The sequence below is a fragment of the Babylonia areolata genome, chromosome 2 (assembly GCF_041734735.1).
Source record: "Babylonia areolata isolate BAREFJ2019XMU chromosome 2, ASM4173473v1, whole genome shotgun sequence".
Taxonomy (NCBI): domain Eukaryota; kingdom Metazoa; phylum Mollusca; class Gastropoda; order Neogastropoda; family Buccinidae; genus Babylonia; species Babylonia areolata.
In genome coordinates, this window is record NC_134877.1 from 70,841,438 (window position 1) to 70,863,421 (window position 21,984).

The 21,984-nt window shown below is 45.2% G+C and overlaps 1 protein-coding gene across 2 annotated transcripts in view; it reads right to left on the reverse strand.

Moving 5' to 3' along the window:
- LOC143279574 (growth hormone secretagogue receptor type 1-like) overlaps positions 1–21,984 on the reverse strand; it is a 130,627-nt gene that overhangs the window by 12,653 nt on the left and 95,990 nt on the right. For both annotated transcript variants that reach the window (XM_076583654.1, XM_076583653.1), the window contains exon 2: positions 1,416–1,643. In XM_076583654.1, the coding sequence (XP_076439769.1) occupies positions 1,416–1,643 (228 nt within the window). The remainder of the gene's footprint in view (positions 1–1,415; positions 1,644–21,984) is intronic.

Here is a 21,984-nt window from a genome sequence, read left to right on the forward strand (position 1 = left end):
TTATTGTCTGATCCACCCCTGTCGTTGTTATTATTGTCTGATCCACCCCTGTCGTTGTTATTGTCTCATCCACCCCTGTCGTTGTTAGCATTGTCTGATCCACCCCTGTCGTTGTTATTATTGTCTGATCCACCCCTGTCGTTGTTATTGTTGTCTGATCCACCCCTGTCGTTGTTATTATTGTCTGATCCACCCCTGTCGTTGTTATTATTGTCTGATCCACCCCTTATTGTCTCATCCACCCCTACCGTTGTTATTGTTGTGTCATCCACCCCTGTCGTTGTTATTGTTGTGTCATCCACCCCTGTCGTTGTTATTGTTGTGTCATCCACCCCTGTCGTTGTTATTGTTGTGTCATCCGAGCAGGTCCCTTGTGCTAAACCCATCCAGCCAGTCATTTGTATTCGTGTGACACGACACAGCATCGGCACAATGTAACGTAACGTAATGTAACGTAATGTAACGTAACGTAACGTAACGTAATGCAACGTAATGCAAAGTGACGAAACGCAGTAAAACGCACAGCACAAGGACAACAACAGTGCTACAACAGCACAATCACCACAAACACAACAGCCACAACAGACCACACCATTACAGAACCACACACCATCACACTACACCATTCCACATCACACCACACCATAACCACCCAAACCACTTTACACCACATCACTTCACACCACACCATACCACATCCACCACTACACCCCCATATCCTCCGCCACCCCCACGTCCCCCCTCCCGCCTTGCCCACCGACCATTATAGAAGGTAGTGTGGTCCGGGGAGGTCATGACGACCCCACACACACCCACATCACACCCCCGACACACACATACACCCACCCCCCACATACACCCCACACACACCCACATCACACACCCCACCCCCACACTCCGCCATGTCCACCAACCATCATAGAAGGTGGTGTGGTCCAGGGAGGTCATGACGACCACCCCCCCCACACACACACACCCACATCATACACCCACATCACACACCCCACCCCCACACTCCGCCATGTCCACCAACCATCATAGAAGGTGGTGTGGTCCAGGGAGGTCATGACGACCCCCCCCCCACACACACACACACACACCCATATCATACACCCACATCACACACCCCACCTCCACACTCCGCCCTGTCCACCGACCATCATAGAAGGTGGTGTGGTCCAGGGAGGTCATGACGACACCCCCCCCCCCCCCCACCTCCCCCCCCCCCCCCAACACACACACACATACACCCCACACACCCACATCACACACCCTACCCCCACAATCCGCCCTGTCCACCGACCATCATAGAAGGTGGTGTGATCCAGGGAGTTCATGACGACCACCCCCCACACATACACCCCACACACCCACATCACACACCCCCACCCCCACACCCCGCCCTGTCCACCGACCATCATAGAAGGTGGTGTGGTCCAGTGAAGTCATGACGATGAACGGCAGCGAGGTGAGGATGGCGGTGGCCCACAGACAGGGCAGCACCCTAAGGGGTCGGGGTTTGTGGCACACCGCCAGCTTCTTCAGGGGCCTGCAGATGGCGTAGTATCGCTCCACAGTGATGGAGACGATGATGAGGGTGGAGGCGTGCAGCACGGTGTGCTCCAGGAACGGCACCAGCTTGCCTGCAGCAGCAACAACCACCTGTCCACTTGTCTCTATCCACACTTCTTTATTTGCTTCGTTTTTAGATTATCTTCATCTCATTATCATTGGTTTAAATGATCTTTAATTATTCAACAATACACATGATTGCAATGCAATGAATGACAAAAGAGCATCAACAAGCTTAAAGCTTATACTGTGCTCACAACGTTGCACTTCAATTTTATCATGACGGCTGATGAACCATATTATCAATTGTATCAAATAACATTCATAAACAGTAAGCAATGAAATAACGAAATAAAATAATAAACAAACAGTACATAATATATAGTAAAGTAATGCTAATATCAATACTAACATGAGATTAAATTCATTATCACCAGAGTAATTGGCCTGATAGAAGAAAAACACGAAGGAAAAAAAAGAAGAAAATTTAGAAGAATTATCATTCATTCTTCTCATTGGGCATCATTGTAAGAAGGCATTTATTGCATTTAATCCTTTACCATTAAAGATCCAGTCAATCAATCAGTCACATAAAGGTAATTATCATAGATATGTATGCAGGAAACAACGGAAAAGATGTTTAGTTGTTGCATGCACTTGCTTTTCTCCAATAGTAGTAGTAGTAGTCGTAGAATTTTTTTTACTATTATTGTTATCACAAACTAGCTTTTCTTCTTCTTCTTCTTCTTCTTCTTCTTCTTCTTCTTCTTCTTCTTCTTCTTCTTCTTCTTCTTCTTCTTCTTCTTCTTCTTCTTCTTCACATATATCTGAATCCACAACCACACACACACACACTGGTTGCAGCATTCAGTGAGCAGCGTGAATAGAAACGAGAAAGAAAGGAGTGTGTTTCTCACTCAGTGCCATTCATAATGTCAGTTTTGGTTTTGGTTTTCAGAAATGACACGAAGTTGCACCACTAGCTTATGTTATACGTGTAGAACTAAAAGAAAACATTAACAATAATCACAAAAAGTGTCCTTGTTTGCTTGTTTGTTTTCTGTGTGCTTTTTTCTTCTTTTTTTTCTTTTTGAGCAACAGTTGGGTCAGTTTCTATGTGATGATTTTTGTGTCATTTCTTTTCCTTTTGCCTTTTTGCTTGAGGAAGGTGACAGAATGGTGGTCCTCATCTGCCAATCTCCCAAGTTTGTCTGGAAAATCAAAGTCAGCGGCCAGTCATTTGGGAACGATAAACCCAGTACAGGACGCACTTTGCGCACTGAAAAAGAACACATGGCAACGAGAATGTTGTCCTCTGGCAAAGTTCTGCGGAAGAAATCCACTCTGGTATGTACACACACACACACACACACACACACACACACACACACACACACACACACACACACACACACACACACACACACACACACATCTATCTATTTATTTATCTAAATTCACACACACACACACACACACACACACACACACACACACACATATATATATATATATATATATATATATATATATATATATATATATATATATATATATATATATATATATATATAATGCATCCACTTAAGTCCTAAGTAAGTGCGTTGGGTTATGCTGCTGGTCATGTCTTGCAGATGTAATGTAGCGTATATGGATTTGTCCGAACGCAGTGATGCCTCCTTGAGAAACTGAAAATTGTTTGCTTTGCCTTGGTTTGGTTTGGTCAGGTTCCTTTGTATTTGTTGATTGACTGACTGATTGATTGATTGATTGGTTGATTGGTGGAAGAGACCATCTGAACTTATACACTCGTTTCAGAGTGGACGAAACCAGAAAATGTCCCAGTAATCCGAAAGAACAGTCCTGTACCAGCCATGACGGCGATGAAACACATGGTTTGGGCGTTTGGAACATGGGAGACAGGAGGCCTCCATTAATCCATCAAATATTCTAAGCATCCCCCCTAAATTCAGACCTTTACTCCACAAAGCAGATTGTGAACACACACCCTCACCCCACTCCGTCATAAAGCAGATTGTGGACACACACCCTCACCCCACTCCGTCATAAAGCAGATTGTGGACACACACCCTCACCCCACTCCATCATAAAGCAGATTGTGAACACACACCCTCACCCCACTCCGTCATAAAGCAGATTGTGGACACACACCCTCACCCCACTCCGTCATAAAGCAGATTGTGGACACACACCCTGACCACACTCCGTCATAAAGCAGATTGTGGACACACACCCTCACCCCACTCCGTCATAAAGCAGATTGTGAACACACACCCTCACCCCACTCCGTCATAAAGCAGATTGTGAACACACACCCTCACCCCACTCCGTCATAAAGCAGATTGTGAACACACACCCTCATCCCACTCCATCATAAAGCAGATCGTGAACACACACCCTCACCCCACTCCGTCATAAAGCAGATTGTGAACACACACCCTCACCCCACTCCGTCATAAAGCAGATTGTGGACACACACCCTCACCACACTCCGTCATAAAGCAGATTGTGGACACACACCCTCACCCCACTCCATCATAAAGCAGATTGTGGACACACACCCTGACCACACTCCGTCATAAAGCAGATTGTGGACACACACCCTCACCCCACTCCATCATAAAGCAGATTGTGGACACACACCCTCACCCCACTCCATCATAAAGCAGATTGTGGACACACACCCTGACCACACTCCGTCATAAAGCAGATTGTGGACACACACCCTCACCACACTCCGTCATAAAGCAGATTGTGGACACACACCCTCACCCCACTCCGTCATAAAGCAGATTGTGGACACACACCCTCACCCCACTCCATCATAAAGCAGATTGTGGACACACACCCTCACCACACTCCGTCATAAAGCAGATTGTGGACACACACCCTCACCCCACTCCATCATAAAGCAGATTGTGGACACACACCCTGACCACACTCCATCATAAAGCAGATTGTGGACACACACCCTCATCCCACTCCGTCATAAATCAGATTGTGGACACACACCCTCACCCCACTCCATCATAAAGCAGATTGTGGAGACACACCCTCACCCCACTCCATCATAAAGCAGATTGTGGACACACACCCTCACCCTAAACCCACCCCGCCCACATACACACGCACACGCAAACCAATAAACACGCAAACGCACGCACGCACACATGCACACAAACACACCGACAGACATACAGACAAACACACACACACTCTCACACATACACACACACACGCGCGCGCGCGCGCGCGCGCACGTACACAAACACACACACACACACACACACACACACACACACACACACACACACACACACACACACACACACACACACACACACACACACACACACACACACACACACACACACACACATAAAACAGTTATGACACTCCCCTGTGAACACAAAGCGTGCCATTTCAAACAGTTACCGAGCAATCAAAACGACAAACACAAGAAAGAAAGACAGACAGAAAAGAAAGAAAGGCGTACAGAAAAAGGAAGTGAAAAGAAAGAGACAAAACAAGAGGACAAAAAGATTGTGTCCATTAGGATTCCTCGGCAGGTTTTTTGCTTTTCTTTCTTTTCTTTTGGGGCCTTACGTTGGGAACCTTCTCCTTTCTCTCTCGTCAATAGCTCTTCTTCAGGTCGATTCTGCTGCAATGCTACTGGCGAGAGACAGAGACAGTAGAGAGAGAGAGGGGGGGGGGACAGAGAGGGAGAGAGAGAGGGACAGAGAGAGAGTGAGAGGCAAACAACGAACATGAAAGCAAGCATTGAGATTGATGAAGTGACGAATGTTTGAAAACGTTCACCTCAGTAAATGGTTGACAGAAAGACACAACAAAGAAATGAAGACACAGGGAGGATGTACAGTGACAAAGACAGATGGACAGAAAGAAGAAAGAAAGAATGAATGAAAGAAGCAAACCAGACTGACGGAGACAGCGGGAAGAGCAGGAAAACGTTGCCCAGCCCACTGAACACTTGGACCCCAAGATACAGGAGGGACTGTGCCTTTTCTAATGTTAAAAACATATGAGCCCAGAAATAAAGACAGAAGAACGATAGACAGGATGAAAAACTGACAGAAAGAAAGACAAGAAAAGACAGAAAGAAGAAAGAAAGAAAGAAAGAAAGAACAACAATTCAAATGAGAAAGGATGGATGAACGAAAGAAAAAAACAACTGACCTAGTTTACAAATAGTTTATATATATATATATATATATATATATATATATATATATATATATATATATATATATATATATATATATATTCTAAACAAACCAGAATCTGATCTAAAACGGATGCAGTTGAAGAAAGAAACAAATAAAGCAGCAAAGCACCAAGCCAACATCCGAGCCAGACAAGTGAAGCTCTCCCCACTCTCCAGCCAGACATCAAAGAGCTGCTGACGTCAAGGCCCCCTCAACGTCCATCATTCCTCCCTGGGAGCACAGCTCCAGAGGACACACAGACACTTGGCTTCCCGTTCAACGCTGCTGCCTCTGCCCCATCCCTCGCCACAAGGCGCCGCCCGCTGTCTCTCCCTGCTCCAGTCTGCTGACGGCTCTGATTGCCTGGTCTCTGAACCAGACGTGGGGAGTGTTTGAGGTCGCCATTAGCGGTGGGAATCAGCAGCCACTCTGGCTCTTCAGATCAAATCGCCGCAGGGGGGGTGGGGAGGGGCGGGTGGGGGAGGGGGGTGGGATGGGTGGAGAGGTCGGTAGGGACTGAGGTGTCTGTAAGGCGGAAATGTCACCGAGCCATCATTGACATTGGATTGCGGGGGTCAAGGAGTGTGTATGTGTGTGTGTGTGGGGGGGGGGGGGGAGGGGGAAGGGGGGTAGGGGGGAGTGGGGGTTCGTATGTGTGTGTGTGTGTGTGTGTGTGTGTGTGTGTGTGTGTGTGTGTGTGTGTGTGTGCGGAGGAGGAAGAGTCGGTGTGTTCGTGCTTGCGCGCACGCGCACATGTGTATGCACGTGTGCGAATGTATGTGTGTGTGTGTACATGTTCATGTGTTTGTCATTTAGAGACAGACAGAAAGATAATGACAGACACAGAGACAAAGCCAGAGAAACAAGGACAGACGCAGAGATAGACAGGCAGACACAGAAACAGAGAGAGAGAGGGGGTGGATGATGAGGAGGAGGAGGAGGAGAAGGATAATGATGTTGAGGAGGAGGAGGACGACGACGACGACGACAACGACGACGATAAAGAGAGGACAGACATGATGTGAAAACGAACAGGATGAAATAAAGAAATAAAGTTTGCCCAGAAACATGACTGAAGGCGATCCATTTCATTCGGCAAGGAAACAACTGGCCTTGATCTCATGTACAGGATGGACAGAGCAAGCAAGCGGCCTCCATCAGCACTGTGTGGGTTCTGGACCTGCCTGGACATAGCAGCCATCAGCACTGTGTGGGTTCTGGACCTGCCTGGACAGAGCAGCCATCAGCACTGTGTGGGTTCTGGACCTGCCTGGACATAGCAGCCATCAGCACTGTGTGGGTTCTGGACCTGCCTGGACAGAGCAGCCATCAGCACTGTGTGGGTTCTGGACCTGCCTGGACAGAGCAGCTATCAGCACTGTGTGGGTTCTGGACCTGCCTGGACAGAGCAGCTATCAGCACTGTGTGGGTTCTGGACCTGCCTGGACATAGCAGCCATCAGCACTGTGTGGGTTCTGGACCTGCCTGGACAGAGCAGCCATCAGCACTGTGTGGGTTCTGGACCTGCCTGGACAGAGCAGCTATCAGCACTGTGTGGGTTCTGGACCTGCCTGGACATAGCAGCCATCAGCACTGTGTGGGTTCTGGACCTGCCTGGACATAGCAGCTATCAGCACTGTGTGGGTTCTGGACCTGCCTGGACATAGCAGCCTTGGGGAGGGAGAGGGGGAGTGAAGTTTGCAGAGAACGATGACCAGCCTTTAGGAGAGAGAGGAGAGAGAGACAGAGATTATGTTGGTTTACTAGGATCTCATATGCTTTGATTTTGCTGGAGCTAATTACATTTGTTGCATCAGATATTTTTTATACGCGTTTTTGAAAGATGCTATGGTATATCTATTTCTAAAATACACGGGGATTTCATTCTACAGTTTACCACCAGAATAAGTGAGAGAGGACATGAAAAGGTTAGTTCTGGGTCGAGTAGTAAAAATGGTACTCTTGCTACGAATTTTTTTTCCGGGAATTTCATATAAACACAGGGCGGTGCAAATTTCTTCATGATTTTGTACATAAAAACGCCCTTGTTAAAACGACATTTATTTAAGGAGAATGAGCTTAATGGAACGTCTGTATATACTTTCGAGAGGTTTTAAGCAATTTTTACTAGCCCCGTCCCAGCATGTTGATGCATAGTCAATATCAGGTTGGATGTATGCATGGAAAAATAATTTACGGCTATGTTGATTATTGAAATTCTCAATTCTATTGGGCTGAAATACTTTTTTCGATAACTTCTTGCATAAAGCAGAGATATGATAAGACCAGGAAAGGTTATTGTCAAGTGTAAGACCAAGTAGTCAAAAAGAACTAACTTCCAGCAAATCGTTATCAACTACCTTGATCCCTTTTATTTTAGATTTGATATTTTGTCGTTTTTGTCTGGTTGTGATTAACATAAATTTAGACTTCTGTGGGTGAATTGCCATGTGGTTCATTTCAGTCCAGTTCATAAGTTTATCAATATCGCTCTGCAACTCAGTGCATACTGTATTGGCATTTGTGTCTTTTTGATGGAGTGTTGTATCATCAGCGACAAGTTCAAAAAGAGGATAAAACATGAAGTGGAAGATCATTTATATGAACTGAAAATAAAACAGGCCCTGAAACTGATCCCCGAGGAATACCATAATTAACTGACATAAGAGGGGGCATTTTAGAAGCTTGGATAACCGCTTGTTTCCTGTCATCAAGAAAAGAAGATATCAGTTCAACTGGATCAGATGATAAGCCATACATGACTCACTTTTTCCAAAGTAGTCTATGATCAACTGTATCAAAGGCTTTTGCAAAATCGACAAAAACAGACCCAGTACATAAGTTATCATTAATGTTTAAATGCCATTCCTCAACGAATATCTAGCCAAATGCATTCTATTTTATATTCATCAAAAATACTAACTTTTTTTGTAATTTACAGACTGATGAACACAAACTACCAATCCTGTTTCCAGTTTAACTGTGGCATCACGCCTGATGAGGTGATATCCTGGAATAGATATCACATTGTCTGAAGCAACATCAAATAATCGTGTTTCGGAAAAGGCAAAAACATGAAAGCAATTACCAGCATTAGAAAGGATGGGGGAAATATCTTGTTCAACATATGACAAGTACTAAGGTAACCTATTTTAAATCCAAAGAGATCTTTAAAAATCGGAGAGAGAGAGAGAGAGAGAGAGAGAGAGAGAGAGAGAGAGAGAGAGAGAGAGTGTAACAGTAAAAACAAAAAAAAACAAAAAATCCGACAGACTGAAAACGCAGAGTGAACAGGAAAACAATATAATGCAATGCAATTTACGTCAAACCAAACATCGCTGTCTGTGAAGCGTCCAGGTCCCCGTGGTTCAGTCTCTTCAAAACATCCTGTAATTCGCTTAACTGCTCTACTGCTCGACGTTTTAACCAGGTTCCCGTGAAACACAATACACAGCTTTCTCCAGCGTTTCTCTGGAATTTGATTAAAGCACTTAGTTCGTCCTGTTCCTCGTCAAGAGACTATACATTTGAGACCCTCTCCCCCACCACAGCCCCCCTCCTTCAGCTGGCTAAGTCTGATTGCTCTCTTCCTTCGTTCATTGTCTCATCACTGCAAGGATTGATTCAGACAAGTCAAGTTTCCCTCCTTTCAGCACACGCACAGAGCTGGGGAGACAGACACAGAGAGAGAGAGAGAGAGAGAGAGAGAGAGAGAGAATATTATATATATATATATATATGTGTGTGTGTGTGTGTGTGTGTGTGTGTGTGTGTGTGTGTGTGTGTGTGCGTGGAGAGAGAATATGTCAAGTTGACAGGTGACATTTTACACAGAAACATTTTATAGTCCTATACTTCAGTTCAGTTGCTCATGGAGGCGTCACAGCGTTCGGAAAAATCCATATACGCCAAATCACATCTGCTAAGTAGATGCCTGACCAGCAGTGTAACCCAACGCGCTCAGTCAGGTCTTGTAGTTCTAAGATCATCTGTATGTATCATGGACAAGTGAATGCATCAGACTGACCATTAGAATGACGGAGTCCAGCTGATCTCATGGGACGGAAAGCTATGAAGTGGTACACCGGGTCTGTCACGTCACCAGCATGTCATGGGATGGAAAGCTATGAAGTGGGTCTATCACGTCACCAGCATGTCATGTCACGGAAAGCTATGAAGTGGGTCTATCACGTCACCAGCATGTCATGTCACGGAAAGCTATGAAGTGGTACACCGGGTCTATCACGTCACCAGCATGTCATGGGATGGAAAGCTATGAAGTGGGTCTATCACGTCACCAGCATGTCATGTCACGGAAAGCTATGAAGTGGTACACCGGGTCTATCACGTCACCAGCATGTCATGTCACGGAAAGCAATGAAGTGGTACACCAGGTCTATCACGTCACCAGCATGTCATGTCACGGAAAGCTATGAAGTGGGTCTATCACGTCACCAGCATGTCAAGTCACGGAAAGCTATGAAGTGGTACACCGGGTCTATCACGTCACCAGCATGTCATGTCACGGAAAGCTATGAAGTGGGTCTATCACGTCACCAGCATGTCATGTCACGGAAAGCTATGAAGTTGTACACCAGGTCTATCATGTCACCAGCATGTCATGGGATGGAAAGCTATGAAGTGGGTCTATCACGTCACCAGCATGTCATGTCACGGAAAGCTATGAAGTGGTACACCGGGTCTATCACGTCACCAGCATGTCATGTCACGGAAAGCTATGAAGTGGTACACCGGGTCTATCACGTCACCAGCATGTCAAGTCACGGAAAGCTATGAAGTGGGTCTATCACGTCACCAGCATGTCAAGTCACGGAAAGCTATGAAGTGGGTCTATCACGTCACCAGCATGTCAAGTCACGGAAAGCTATGAAGTGGTACACCAGGTCTATCACGTCACCAGCATGTCAAGTCACGGAAAGCTATGAAGTGGGTCTATCACGTCACTAGCATGTCAAGTTACGGAAAGCTATGAAGTGGTACACCGGGTCTATCACGTCACCAGCATGTCAAGTCACGGAAAGCTATGAAGTGGTACACCGGGTCTATCACGTCACCAGCATGTCATGTCACGGAAAGCTATGAAGTGGTACACCAGGTCTATCATGTCACCAGCATGTCATGGGATGGAAAGCTATGAAGTGGGTCTATCACGTCACCAGCATGTCATGTCACGGAAAGCTATGAAGTGGTACACCGGGTCTATCACGTCACCAGCATGTCAAGTCACGGAAAGCTATGAAGTGGGTCTATCACGTCACCAGCATGTCATGTCACGGAAAGCTATGAAGTGGTACACCGGGTCTATCACGTCACCAGCATGTCAAGTCACGGAAAGCTATGAAGTGGTACACCGGGTCTATCACGTCACCAGCATGTCATGTCACGGAAAGCTATGAAGTGGTACACCAGGTCTATCACTTCACCAGCATGTCATGTCACGGAAAGCTATGAAGTGGGTCTATCACGTCACCAGCATGTCAAGTCACGGAAAGCTATGAAGTGGTACACCAGGTCTATCACGTCACCAGCATGTCATGGGATGGGAAGCTATGAAGTGGGTCTATCACGTCACCGGCATGTCATGTGACGAAAAGCTATGAAGTAGGTCTATCACATCACTAGCATATCAGGGAAAGCTATAAGTAGGCCTATCACGTCACTAGCATATCAGGGGAAGCTATGAATGTGGTCTGTCACGTCACTATCATGTCACAGGAAGCTATGAAGTGGGCCTATCACGTCACCAGCATGTTATTAGATGCCATGCTCAGCTGATTAATCCGTCAATGTTGATTCAAGTTGAAAAGTCTTCATTATTGGCTTCAAACAATTTTCAAAAATATCTTTTTCTTCAGACTCACTCAAATGCTCAACAGATAGATAAGTGGAGTAAAAATGAGAAGTGCACCTTCTTTTGATAACTATATACATATCGATCATTATGTAAAAACAAAACAACTCAACGCAATACAGTTAGCATCATATAACATTCGAAGACGGCAGGCTGTACAAGAGAGTGTGGAACAACAAACACCTGAAGAAAGACACAAAGATCAGCGTGTACAGAGCTGTTGTACTGCCCACCTTGTTGTATGGCTCCGAAACCTGGGTCACCTACCGGCACCACATACGACTGCTTGATCGCTTCCACCAGCGCTGCCTTCGCACCATCCTCAGCATCCACTGGAGTGACTACATCACAAATGTCGAGGTCCTGGAGCAGGCAAAGACTATCAGCATCGAGGCAGTGCTGCTAAAGACCCAGCTACGTTGGGCAGGGCACGTGTCCAGGATGGAGGACCACCGCCTGCCCAAGATCGCGCTGTATGGCGAACTGTCCACTGGCCACCGTGACAGAGGAGCACCCAAGAAGAGATACAAAGACTCCTTGAAGAAAGCTCTCGGTGCCTGTCACATTGACCATCGCCAGTGGTCCGCAGTAGCCGCTGATCGAGAGACCTGGCGACGCACCATCCACCAAGCTGTCTCCTCCTTCGAAAACAACCGCAGGGCCAGCCTTGAGGACAAACGCAGAAGGAGGAAGAACCACGACGCTGCAGCCGCGAACCCAGACCAGACTTTCCCTTGCAACCGCTGCGGCCGACTCTGCTTTTCCCGCATTGGCCTTGTCAGCCATGAGCGTGCCTGCATCAGACGTGGACAACGCCCTTCCTAGATCTTCGTCAGCGAAGCCAGGCCATGATGACATTCGAAGACACAAGTGAAAAAAAGAAAGAAAATGAACTGATAAATAAATAAATTATAAATGAATGAATGAATGAATAAATAAATAAATGACCCGTACATCCTTCCATGACCGCCATGTACATATCCCTCACTTTGTGCCAGGAAACCATTCAGGCCAGAAAAATATCACTTGCTGAGACACGACAGACGACAGTCTAACAGGACCCAATACAAACTTAGCCTGACACATTTAGACATAATACATTTCGACATAATGCTGTGATATATTCATACATAATACTATGATACATTTAGACATGATGCAATGACACATTTAGACATGCCATGATATATTCATACACGATGCTATGACACATTTAGACATGATGCTGCTGTGATGCATTTAGACATAATGCTATGACACATTTAGAAACAACGCTATGATATAATAATACATAATGCTATGACACATTTAGACATAATGCTATGACACAATTAGACATAATGCTATGGCACATTTAGACATAATGCCATCACACATTTAGACATACTGCTATGACACATTTATAAATAATGCTATGATATAATTATACATAATGCTATGATATAATTATATATAATGCTATGATACATTTAGACATAATGCTATGACACATTTAGACACAATGCCATGACACATTTAGAAATAATGCTATGATATAATTATACATAATGCTATGACACATTTAGACACAATGCCATGACACATTTAGAAATAATGCTATGATATAATTATACATAATGCTATGAGACATTTAGACACAATGCCATGACACATTTAGAAATAATGCTATGATATAATTATACATAATGCTATGACACATTTAGACACAATGCCATGACACATTTAGAAATAATGCTATGATATAATTATACATAATGCTATGACACATTTAGACACAATGCCATGACACATTTAGAAATAATGCTATGATATAATTATACATAATGCTATGACACATTTAGACACAATGCTGTGTGGAAACACAATCTTGATCAGAAGACGTTTCACACTTCACAAGAAAAAATGTTTCACTGCAAGTAGCACTGGCTCAGAATCAAGGCAAAACACAACGCGTACTGCAGCAAGATGAATAGTAGGCAAATCAGGACATTCTGAGTATTGAGAATAGTAGGCAAATCAGGACATTCTGGGTATTGAGAATAGTAGGCAAATCAGGACATTCTGAGTATTGAGAATAGTAGGCAAATCAGGACATTCTGGGTATTGAGAATAGTAGGCAAATCAGGACATTCTGGGTATTGAGAATAGTAGGCAAATCAGGACATTCTGGGTATTGAGAATAGTAGGCAAATCAGGACATTCTGGGTATTGAGAATAGTAGGCAAGTCAGGACATAAAAGGTATTGAGAATCGCGAAACAAAACGCGTTCTGATTAAAAGAAAAAGACTTTTTCACTTTTCAGACGCCTTCCACATGCACAGCCTGCACATAATCCTCGGCACACGGTGGCAGGACAAGGTCACAGACCTGGACATCCTGGACAGAGCAGAGGCCACGAGCATCAAAGACATCATCCTCAAAGCCCAGCTTTGTTGGACAGGTCACGTCATCCGAATGGATGACTCCAGAATCCCCAAGCAGCTCCCCTGTGGCGAACTCTGCCTCGGAAAAACAAAGGGAGGAAGGCCCCCAAAACGTTTAAAGACTGCGTGAAGGCCAACACTGTGCATGCTGGAATCCCAAACAAAACCAAACAAACATAAACAGGGGGCAGAGGAGAATGCACAGGCCAGGAGCGGCCAGCGGGCCCTGACAGCCAGCTCACGACAGGCTGGAGAAGGAAACAGTGGAAAAGAATGCTGCCTACAAAGTCACAACCTCCAGCCTAACGATGGAAGTTGAAGCTGTGACACATGCCCTCCAGTGGCTATCGTCCATCCATACGCCCGGAAACCAACATGCCATGATTCTAACAGACTCAATGAACCTCATACAGAAAATTGAAAACGGTATGGGAAGCCCAGAGTGGCATAAGGCAATGCGAAACTTTCAGATAAAAAAAACTCACATGGTCATACTGCCCGGGACATGCAGGAGTTAAGGGAAATGAGCGAGCCGACAGACTTGCTGGTAACGCAACACCAACGAGCGGCCTACATCTAGGAAAATCGGAAATCCTCAGAAAAGTCAAAGAATATCAAAAAGAACAGGTAAAGGCCATCACACCATCGATCGCCTCAAAGAAATAAAAGCAGAGAGAGGGAGCGGCCGTAAGTCTAGCATGAAAGGTAGAGCACGATGCTTTGCAAATCAAACAAATATCGGCATCATTTCCAAACCAACATTGCGCAAATTTCTTCAAAACGGAACAGAGTCTCTGTGGGCTTTTCCAAATACAATAGACTGAGCAACACACTAGACGCCACGTTCTTGGCATCAGAGATCTTTTCCCATCCCTCTTGCGGCCAATCAGTGGCAGCCTCTGTGCGTGTGTGTATGTGTGTGTTTTTGTGTATGAATGGGTCTTTTTTTTTTTTTTTTTTTTTTTGAGTGCGTTTGTGCATGCGTAAGAGTGTAAGTGTACACAAGTTTCAGGAGAGTTCTGTGCATGTGTGTGTGTGTGTGTGTGTGTGTGTGTGTGTGTGTGTGTGTGTGTGTGTGTGTGAGACGGGGAAGTGGGGGTGCAGGGAGGAGGTGGGGTAGAGGATGAGGTATGTGAGTGTATACATGCCTACACTGTGGGAGCAACAGGATATTGGAACGTATATATTATATCTTTGTATATATGTGTGTGGGGTTGGGGGGTGGGAGATATGGGCGTGTGTGTGTGTGCTTGTACAAGTAAGCGTTCATCTGTGTGTGTGTGTGTGTGTGTGTGTGTGTGTGTGTGTGTGTGTGTGTGTGTGCCGTGGAAGCTGCGATACATAGACTAGAAATGAGTGTGTGGAGGAGGGGGGTAGAGGAGGTGCAGGGTAATGTGTGTGTGTGTGTGTGTGTGTGTGTGTGTGTGTGTGTGTGTGTGTGTGTGTGTTGGAGCTCATGTACGTTTATATGTATTTGACTGTGCTTTCATATCTGTGAAACTGCGTGTTTGGTGCATATCTGTTATGCATATGTGGGTGTATGTGTGAATGTGTTTCTTCATGTCTTACATTTATTTGCTTATTTATCATCATTGTTGTCTTATTTATTTATTTTTTTTTTCATTACTACTACCTTTTTTATAATTATTTATTTATTTATTTATGTAAGCTTCTCTCTCTCTCTCTCTCTCTCTCTCTCTCTCTCTCTCTCTCTCTCTCTCTCTCTCTCTCTCTCTCTCGATTTTTTTTTTTCCCCAAGGCCTGACTAGGCGCGTTGGGTTACGCTGCTGGTCAGGCATCTGCTTGGCAGATGTGGAGTAGCGTATATGGATTTGTCCGAACGCAATGACGCCTCCTTGAGCAACTGAAACTGAAACTGAAACTGGAGAAGGACCTCTGTAGCCCGAGGCCCGCGAGAAGAGGAAGGCAGCAGACAGGATACCCGAAGAGCGCAGCGGACGCCCATACAGATCCCAGCTGCGACTCTACGGACATGCCAGTCCACCCCCAACGACACTGAGAAGCACATGGACCTTATCATCGGACACAGCGAACCACCACTTCAAGTCACAATGACAAATTCTGCTCCCTGTCTTTTTCTCTCGTATGACTCAGATCCGTCTGCGAAAAACTTTGAAATGACTGGAGTGATCATGCTAATCGCTGGACGACAAACTGCCAGACTGCCACGGGAGGTTGTCTAGTGCAGAGAAAACTGGTTCTGGTTCTTCCTCGAGCGCCCTCATGGCGCCATGAGTGGGGAGGGGGAGGGGGTCGGGGTAGAAGGGGGGAGAAAGGGAGTGTTGGGGGGGTAATGTTCCTCCTGCGCACAGCAGACTGCTGATGCAAAGCTCTCCTCTTTCTTTTCGTGTCAGCATCAGAAGGGTGGTTCCGCCCATCAGTCTTCGTTTGTAAAAGTCAGTAAGTAAATTAAAAACAGAAAAGGAAAAGAAGAAGAAGAAGAAATAGATAAATAAAAAGTAGGACTGGTGACTAACCCAGTGTGTTGCTTACATAGTCGCTGACGCATCTGTATTCTATGTTCATTGGAGAGCGGGGGGCGGGGGTGGGAAGGTGTGGATGGGAAGTGGGGAGGAGGAGAACGAGTGACAGTGTTAATTAATGAGAGAGCGATTCCAAGTGTCATGACGTCAGTCAATGATTCCAAGTGACATGACGTCAGTCAATGATTCCAAGTGTCATGACGTCAGTCAATGATTCCAAGTGACATGACGTCAGTCAACGATTCCAAGTGTCATGACGTCAGTCAATGATTCCAAGTGACATGACGTCAGTCAATGATTCCAAGTGACATGACGTCAGTCAATGATTCCAAGTGTCATGACGTCAGTCAATGATTCCAAGTGTCATGACGTCAGTCAATGATTCCAAGTGTCATGACGTCAGTCAATGATTCCAAGTGACATGACGTCAGGTGGAAACCACGAGTTGACATGACTGTGTCAATGATTCCAAGTGTCATGGCGTCAGATGGAAACCACGTCTTTACATGACTATAACCAATTATTCCAAGTGTCATGGCGTCAGATGGAAACCACGTCTTTACATGACTATAATCAATTATTCCCAGTGTCATGACGTCAGATGGAAACCACGTCATTACATGACTATAATCAATTATTCCAAGTGTCATGACGTCAAGGGGAAACCACGTCATTACATGACTATAATCAATTATTCCCAGTGTCATGACGTCAGATGGAAACCACGTCTTTACATGACTATAATCAATTATTACAAGTGTCATGACGTCAGATGGAAACCACGTCTTTACATGACTATAACCAATTATTCCCAGTGTCATGGCGTCAGATGGAAACCACGTCTTTACATGACTATAACCAATTATTCCCAGTGTCATGGCGTCAGATGGAAGCCACGTCTTTACATGACTATAACCAATTATTCCCAGTGGCATGGCGTCAGATGGAAACCACGTCTTTACATGACTATAACCAATTATTCCCAGTGTTATGGCGTCAGATAGAAACCACGTCTGTAAATGACTTTTATCAATTATTCCCAGTGTCATGGCGTCAGATGGAAGCCACGTCTTTACATGACTATAATCAATTATTCCCAGTGTCGTGACGTCAGATGGAAACCACGTTTGTACATGACTATAATCAATGATTCCCAGTGTCATGACGTCAAATGGAAACCATGTCTGTACATGACTATAATCAATGATTCCCAGTGTCATGACGTCAAATGGAAACCATGTCTGTACATTATACTCAATGATTCCCAGTGTCATGACGTCAAATGGAAACCATGTCTGTAAATGACTTTTATCAATTATTCCCAGTGTCGTGACGTCAGATGGAAACCACGTCTGTACATGACTATAATCAATTATTCCCAGTGTCGTGACGTCAGATGGAAACCACGTTTGTACATGACTATAATCAATTATTCCCAGTGTCATGACGTCAGATGGAAACCACGTCTTTACATGACTATAATCAATGATTCCCAGTGTCATGACGTCAAATGGAAACCTCGTGTTGACATGACTGTGTCAATGATTCCCAGTGTCATGACGTCAGATGGAAACCATGTCTGTACATTATACTCAATGATTCCCAGTGTCATGACGTCAAATGGAAACCTCGTGTTGACATGACTGTGTCAATGATTCCAAGTGTCATGACGTCAGATGCAATCCACGTGTTGACATGACTGTGTCAATGATTCCAAGTGTCATGACGTCAGATGCAATCCACGTGTTGACATGACTGTGTCAATGATTCCAAGTGTCATGACGTCAGATGCAATCCACGTGTTGACATGACTGTGTCAATGATTCCCAGTGTCATGACGTCAGATGCAATCCACGTGTTGACATGACTGTGTCAATGATTCCATGTGTCATGACGTCAGATGCAATCCACGTGTTGACATGACTGTGTCAATGATTCCCAGCGTCATGACGTCAGGGGAAACCTCGTGATACTGACAGACACAGACATAAACCCAGACAGACAAACAGACAGACAGGACGACATATGGAGAGGCAAGCACACACTCCAGTAGGAAGACAACAGGACAGACAAACACGAGCGGCCCCTGTGAAGGTCAACATGGCAGGGGAAGGAAAGTTCCCCGCCAGTTCGCTTTAGACACAGTAAAAGAACACGTGTAAAAGCAGGCAGCACACGGACAGAGCGCCAGAAAAGCTAAGCAGCGAGTGTCTGTGATGGCATTTCATCTGTCAGGAACAGTCCACGCCCAAGACAGGAGAAGGAAAGACTTTCAGTTGCCGGGCAACGAAGTGTCCCTTTCACTTGTCTGAGTCTTTTTCGTACCACAGTTATGTCGTGTGAAATTGGACGGTTAATCATTGGTTGTCGGGTTTTTATTGTTTTTTGTTGTTGTTGTTTTTGGGTTGTTGTTTTTCAAATCATCATCATCATCATCATCATCATCATCATCATCATCATCATCATCATGTGTATGTGTATGTGTGCGTGCAGGTATTTGTGTGGATATGTGTGTGAAAGTGTTCGTGCATGCTTGCGAACTTGAGAGATAGGGGTGGGGGGGGAGAGAGACAGACAGAGACAGGGAGACAAAGAGAGACAGAGGGCGGGGAGAGAGAGAGAAAGAGAGAGAGAGAGAGAGAGAGAGAGAGAGAGAGAGAGAGAGAGAGGTGCAGACCCAGACCGCCACAGATGGGGTGGCTGCAATGGGAGGTGTTATCAGCGTGGGGACTGACATTATCGTCAGCCCTCCTCTCTTTGTTCTTCACAGGGGGCAGCCCTCCTGTCTTTGTTCTTCACAGGGGGCAGCCCTCCTGTCTTTGTGCAGCCCTCCTGTCTTTGTTCTTCACAGGGGGCAGCCCTCCTCTCTTTGTTCATCACAGGGGGCAGCCCTCCTGTCTTTGTTCTTCACAGGGGGCAGCCCTCCTGTTTTGTTCTTCACAGGGGGCAGCCCTCCTCTCTTTGTTCTTCACAGGGGGCAGCCCTCCTCTCTTTGTTTTTCACAGAGGGCAGCCCTCCTGTCTTTGTTCTTCACAGGGGGCAGCCCTCCTCTCTTTGTTCTTCACAGGGGGCAGCCCTCCTCTCTTTGTTTTTCACAGGGGGCAGCCCTCCTCTCTTTGTTTTTCACAAGGGGCCTGTGGAGGGGAGGGGGGAGGAAAAGAAAGAAAGAAAGAAGAGAGAGAGAGACAGAGACATATGCAGACACAGAAACAGACAGACAAAGAATTGTATATATACATAATTATGTGTGTGTTGGGGAGGGTGGTGGTGTATTGGAAGACATACATACAGACAGAGACAGATAGGCAGAGACAGAGAAAAATAGAGGACAAAGCAGGCCAGATAAAAGCGAGGAAAAGAAGTTAGAAGAGTTGGGAAATGACCCGTTGTTAAAGGAAAATTACACACAATTTACTTTGGAGCAAAAAAAAAAAAAAAAAGAAAAAAGAAAAAAGATGGTGGAGAAGAAGAGAAAGTAGGGTGGTGTAGGGGGGTCAGACCCCCCCCCCCCCCCCCTCCCCAGCAGAGTGATGGTGATGACAGACCTTCAGCCTCTCGTCATTACTGACGCCTGCTGCCCCAACCTTAACGAGAGCCGGGTGGAAACACGGTGGGTTTTTCTTTCACTTGGAAACGGATGCAACAAATGTGCGGATGGAAGGCGTCGGAATGGTCAACGCTATTTTTTCATTCTTTATGCTTATTTTCTTTTGGGTGTGTGTGAGAGAGGGAGGGGGCCTGTCATTTCCATTCCATTCTTGTTTCCTTTGTGCATGTGAACGTGCCACACATGACTCACGTTTTGTCCACTCTGTTGGAAACAGTGCAGCGATCTGGGGCAGATAATCCCTTTGAGGTGTCTGGAGAGGAAGTAGTTTGCCCATTATTTGTTTAGCTTGACCACTGTCCTTCCAGCTGTACCCACTCAGTCCTCTGGAGATAACCCCTTTGAGGTGTCTGAGAGGAATTCCCTTTGAGGTGTCTGGAGAGGAAGTAGTTTGCCCATTATTTGTTTAGCTTGACCACTGTCCCTCCAGCTGTACCCACCCAGTCCTCTGGAGATAACCCCTTTGAGGTGTCTGGAGAGGAAGTAGTTTGCCCATTATTTGTTTAGCTTGACCACTGTCCCTCCAGCTGTACCCACTCAGTCCTCTGGTGTCAGCTTGCTTTGTGTGTTGGCAGTGAATTCTTGTGAAATGTGGGAGATTCGCACGCAGACAATTATCACTTGTCGAACTCGGGGAAAAGTTTGATCGCCTGGAATCCTGTTCAGGCATCATGCACGATATCAGCTCTTCTTTTTCATCTTCAGGGCATCATGCACGATATCAGCTCTTCTTTTTCATCTTCAGGGCTTCATGCACGATATCAGCTCTTCTTTTTCATCTTCAGGGCTTCATGCACGATATCAGCTCTTCTTTTTCATCTTTAGGGATAAATTATCAGATTATTCGCAGTCATTCAACATTTCCCTTTTCTTCAAGGCGTTTGGGGAAATTAGACAATATGACACAGCCAGTTCAGTTGCCGTATGACCAAGAATGGGAAAAGTACAGTATAACTTCACACTGATCAGCACACCAAAATCAACCTGTTATATTTGACAGAGGACAAATGAACGTAGCCGATACAAAACGTACTTTTCCACCTCAGCGATAGTTGACAATAAATCCCAAACCATCCGCGCAATGACAGAATTAAAACTCTTTCAAAATTACCGAGTTAAGTGAACAAATCAACTTACAATGAATTTCGTTTGTGATAATTTTTCGTGCTCCGAAAATAAAGTGACCAGTACTGTGTTGTGTCTGCTTTAGTGAAGTAAGCAATAGTCTGCATTTCCCAGTCATTCTGTGGATACAAAGTGGATGTTTTGTAATGCGTTCAATATTGTGTTTTTACTATCATGCATGCAGTATAAGAATTCAATTTATGATGATCCATTTGTGGCAGTGGTTTTTTGTTGTTGTTTTTTTTATACAGGAATATTTAATCTTAATGTCCGTGTTATCTTAGAACGGGGCTGTCACTGCGTGGTGGATTTTTTTTTTTTTTTTCCAAATAGAAATGAACCTGTCATCTTACAGTCTATGATGACTGATCTATCCTGAATTCGTGATTCTCATCATACATTCTGTAAATAAATGTTGGGGGAGGGAGCGGCGGGACAGCCAGTGTGTTATTATTTGCATGTGTGCATTTAGCTCAGTGTGTTTTCTCTTTCCATCTTTGGTGCACCCTTTGTCAGTTTTTAGTACCTTGGATTCGTTTTTGGATGGAGATATAGTGTGGGGTGTGACGTGCCTGTGGATGGAGATATAGAGTGGGGTGTGACATGCTTGTGGATGTTTCTGGGTGGAGATAT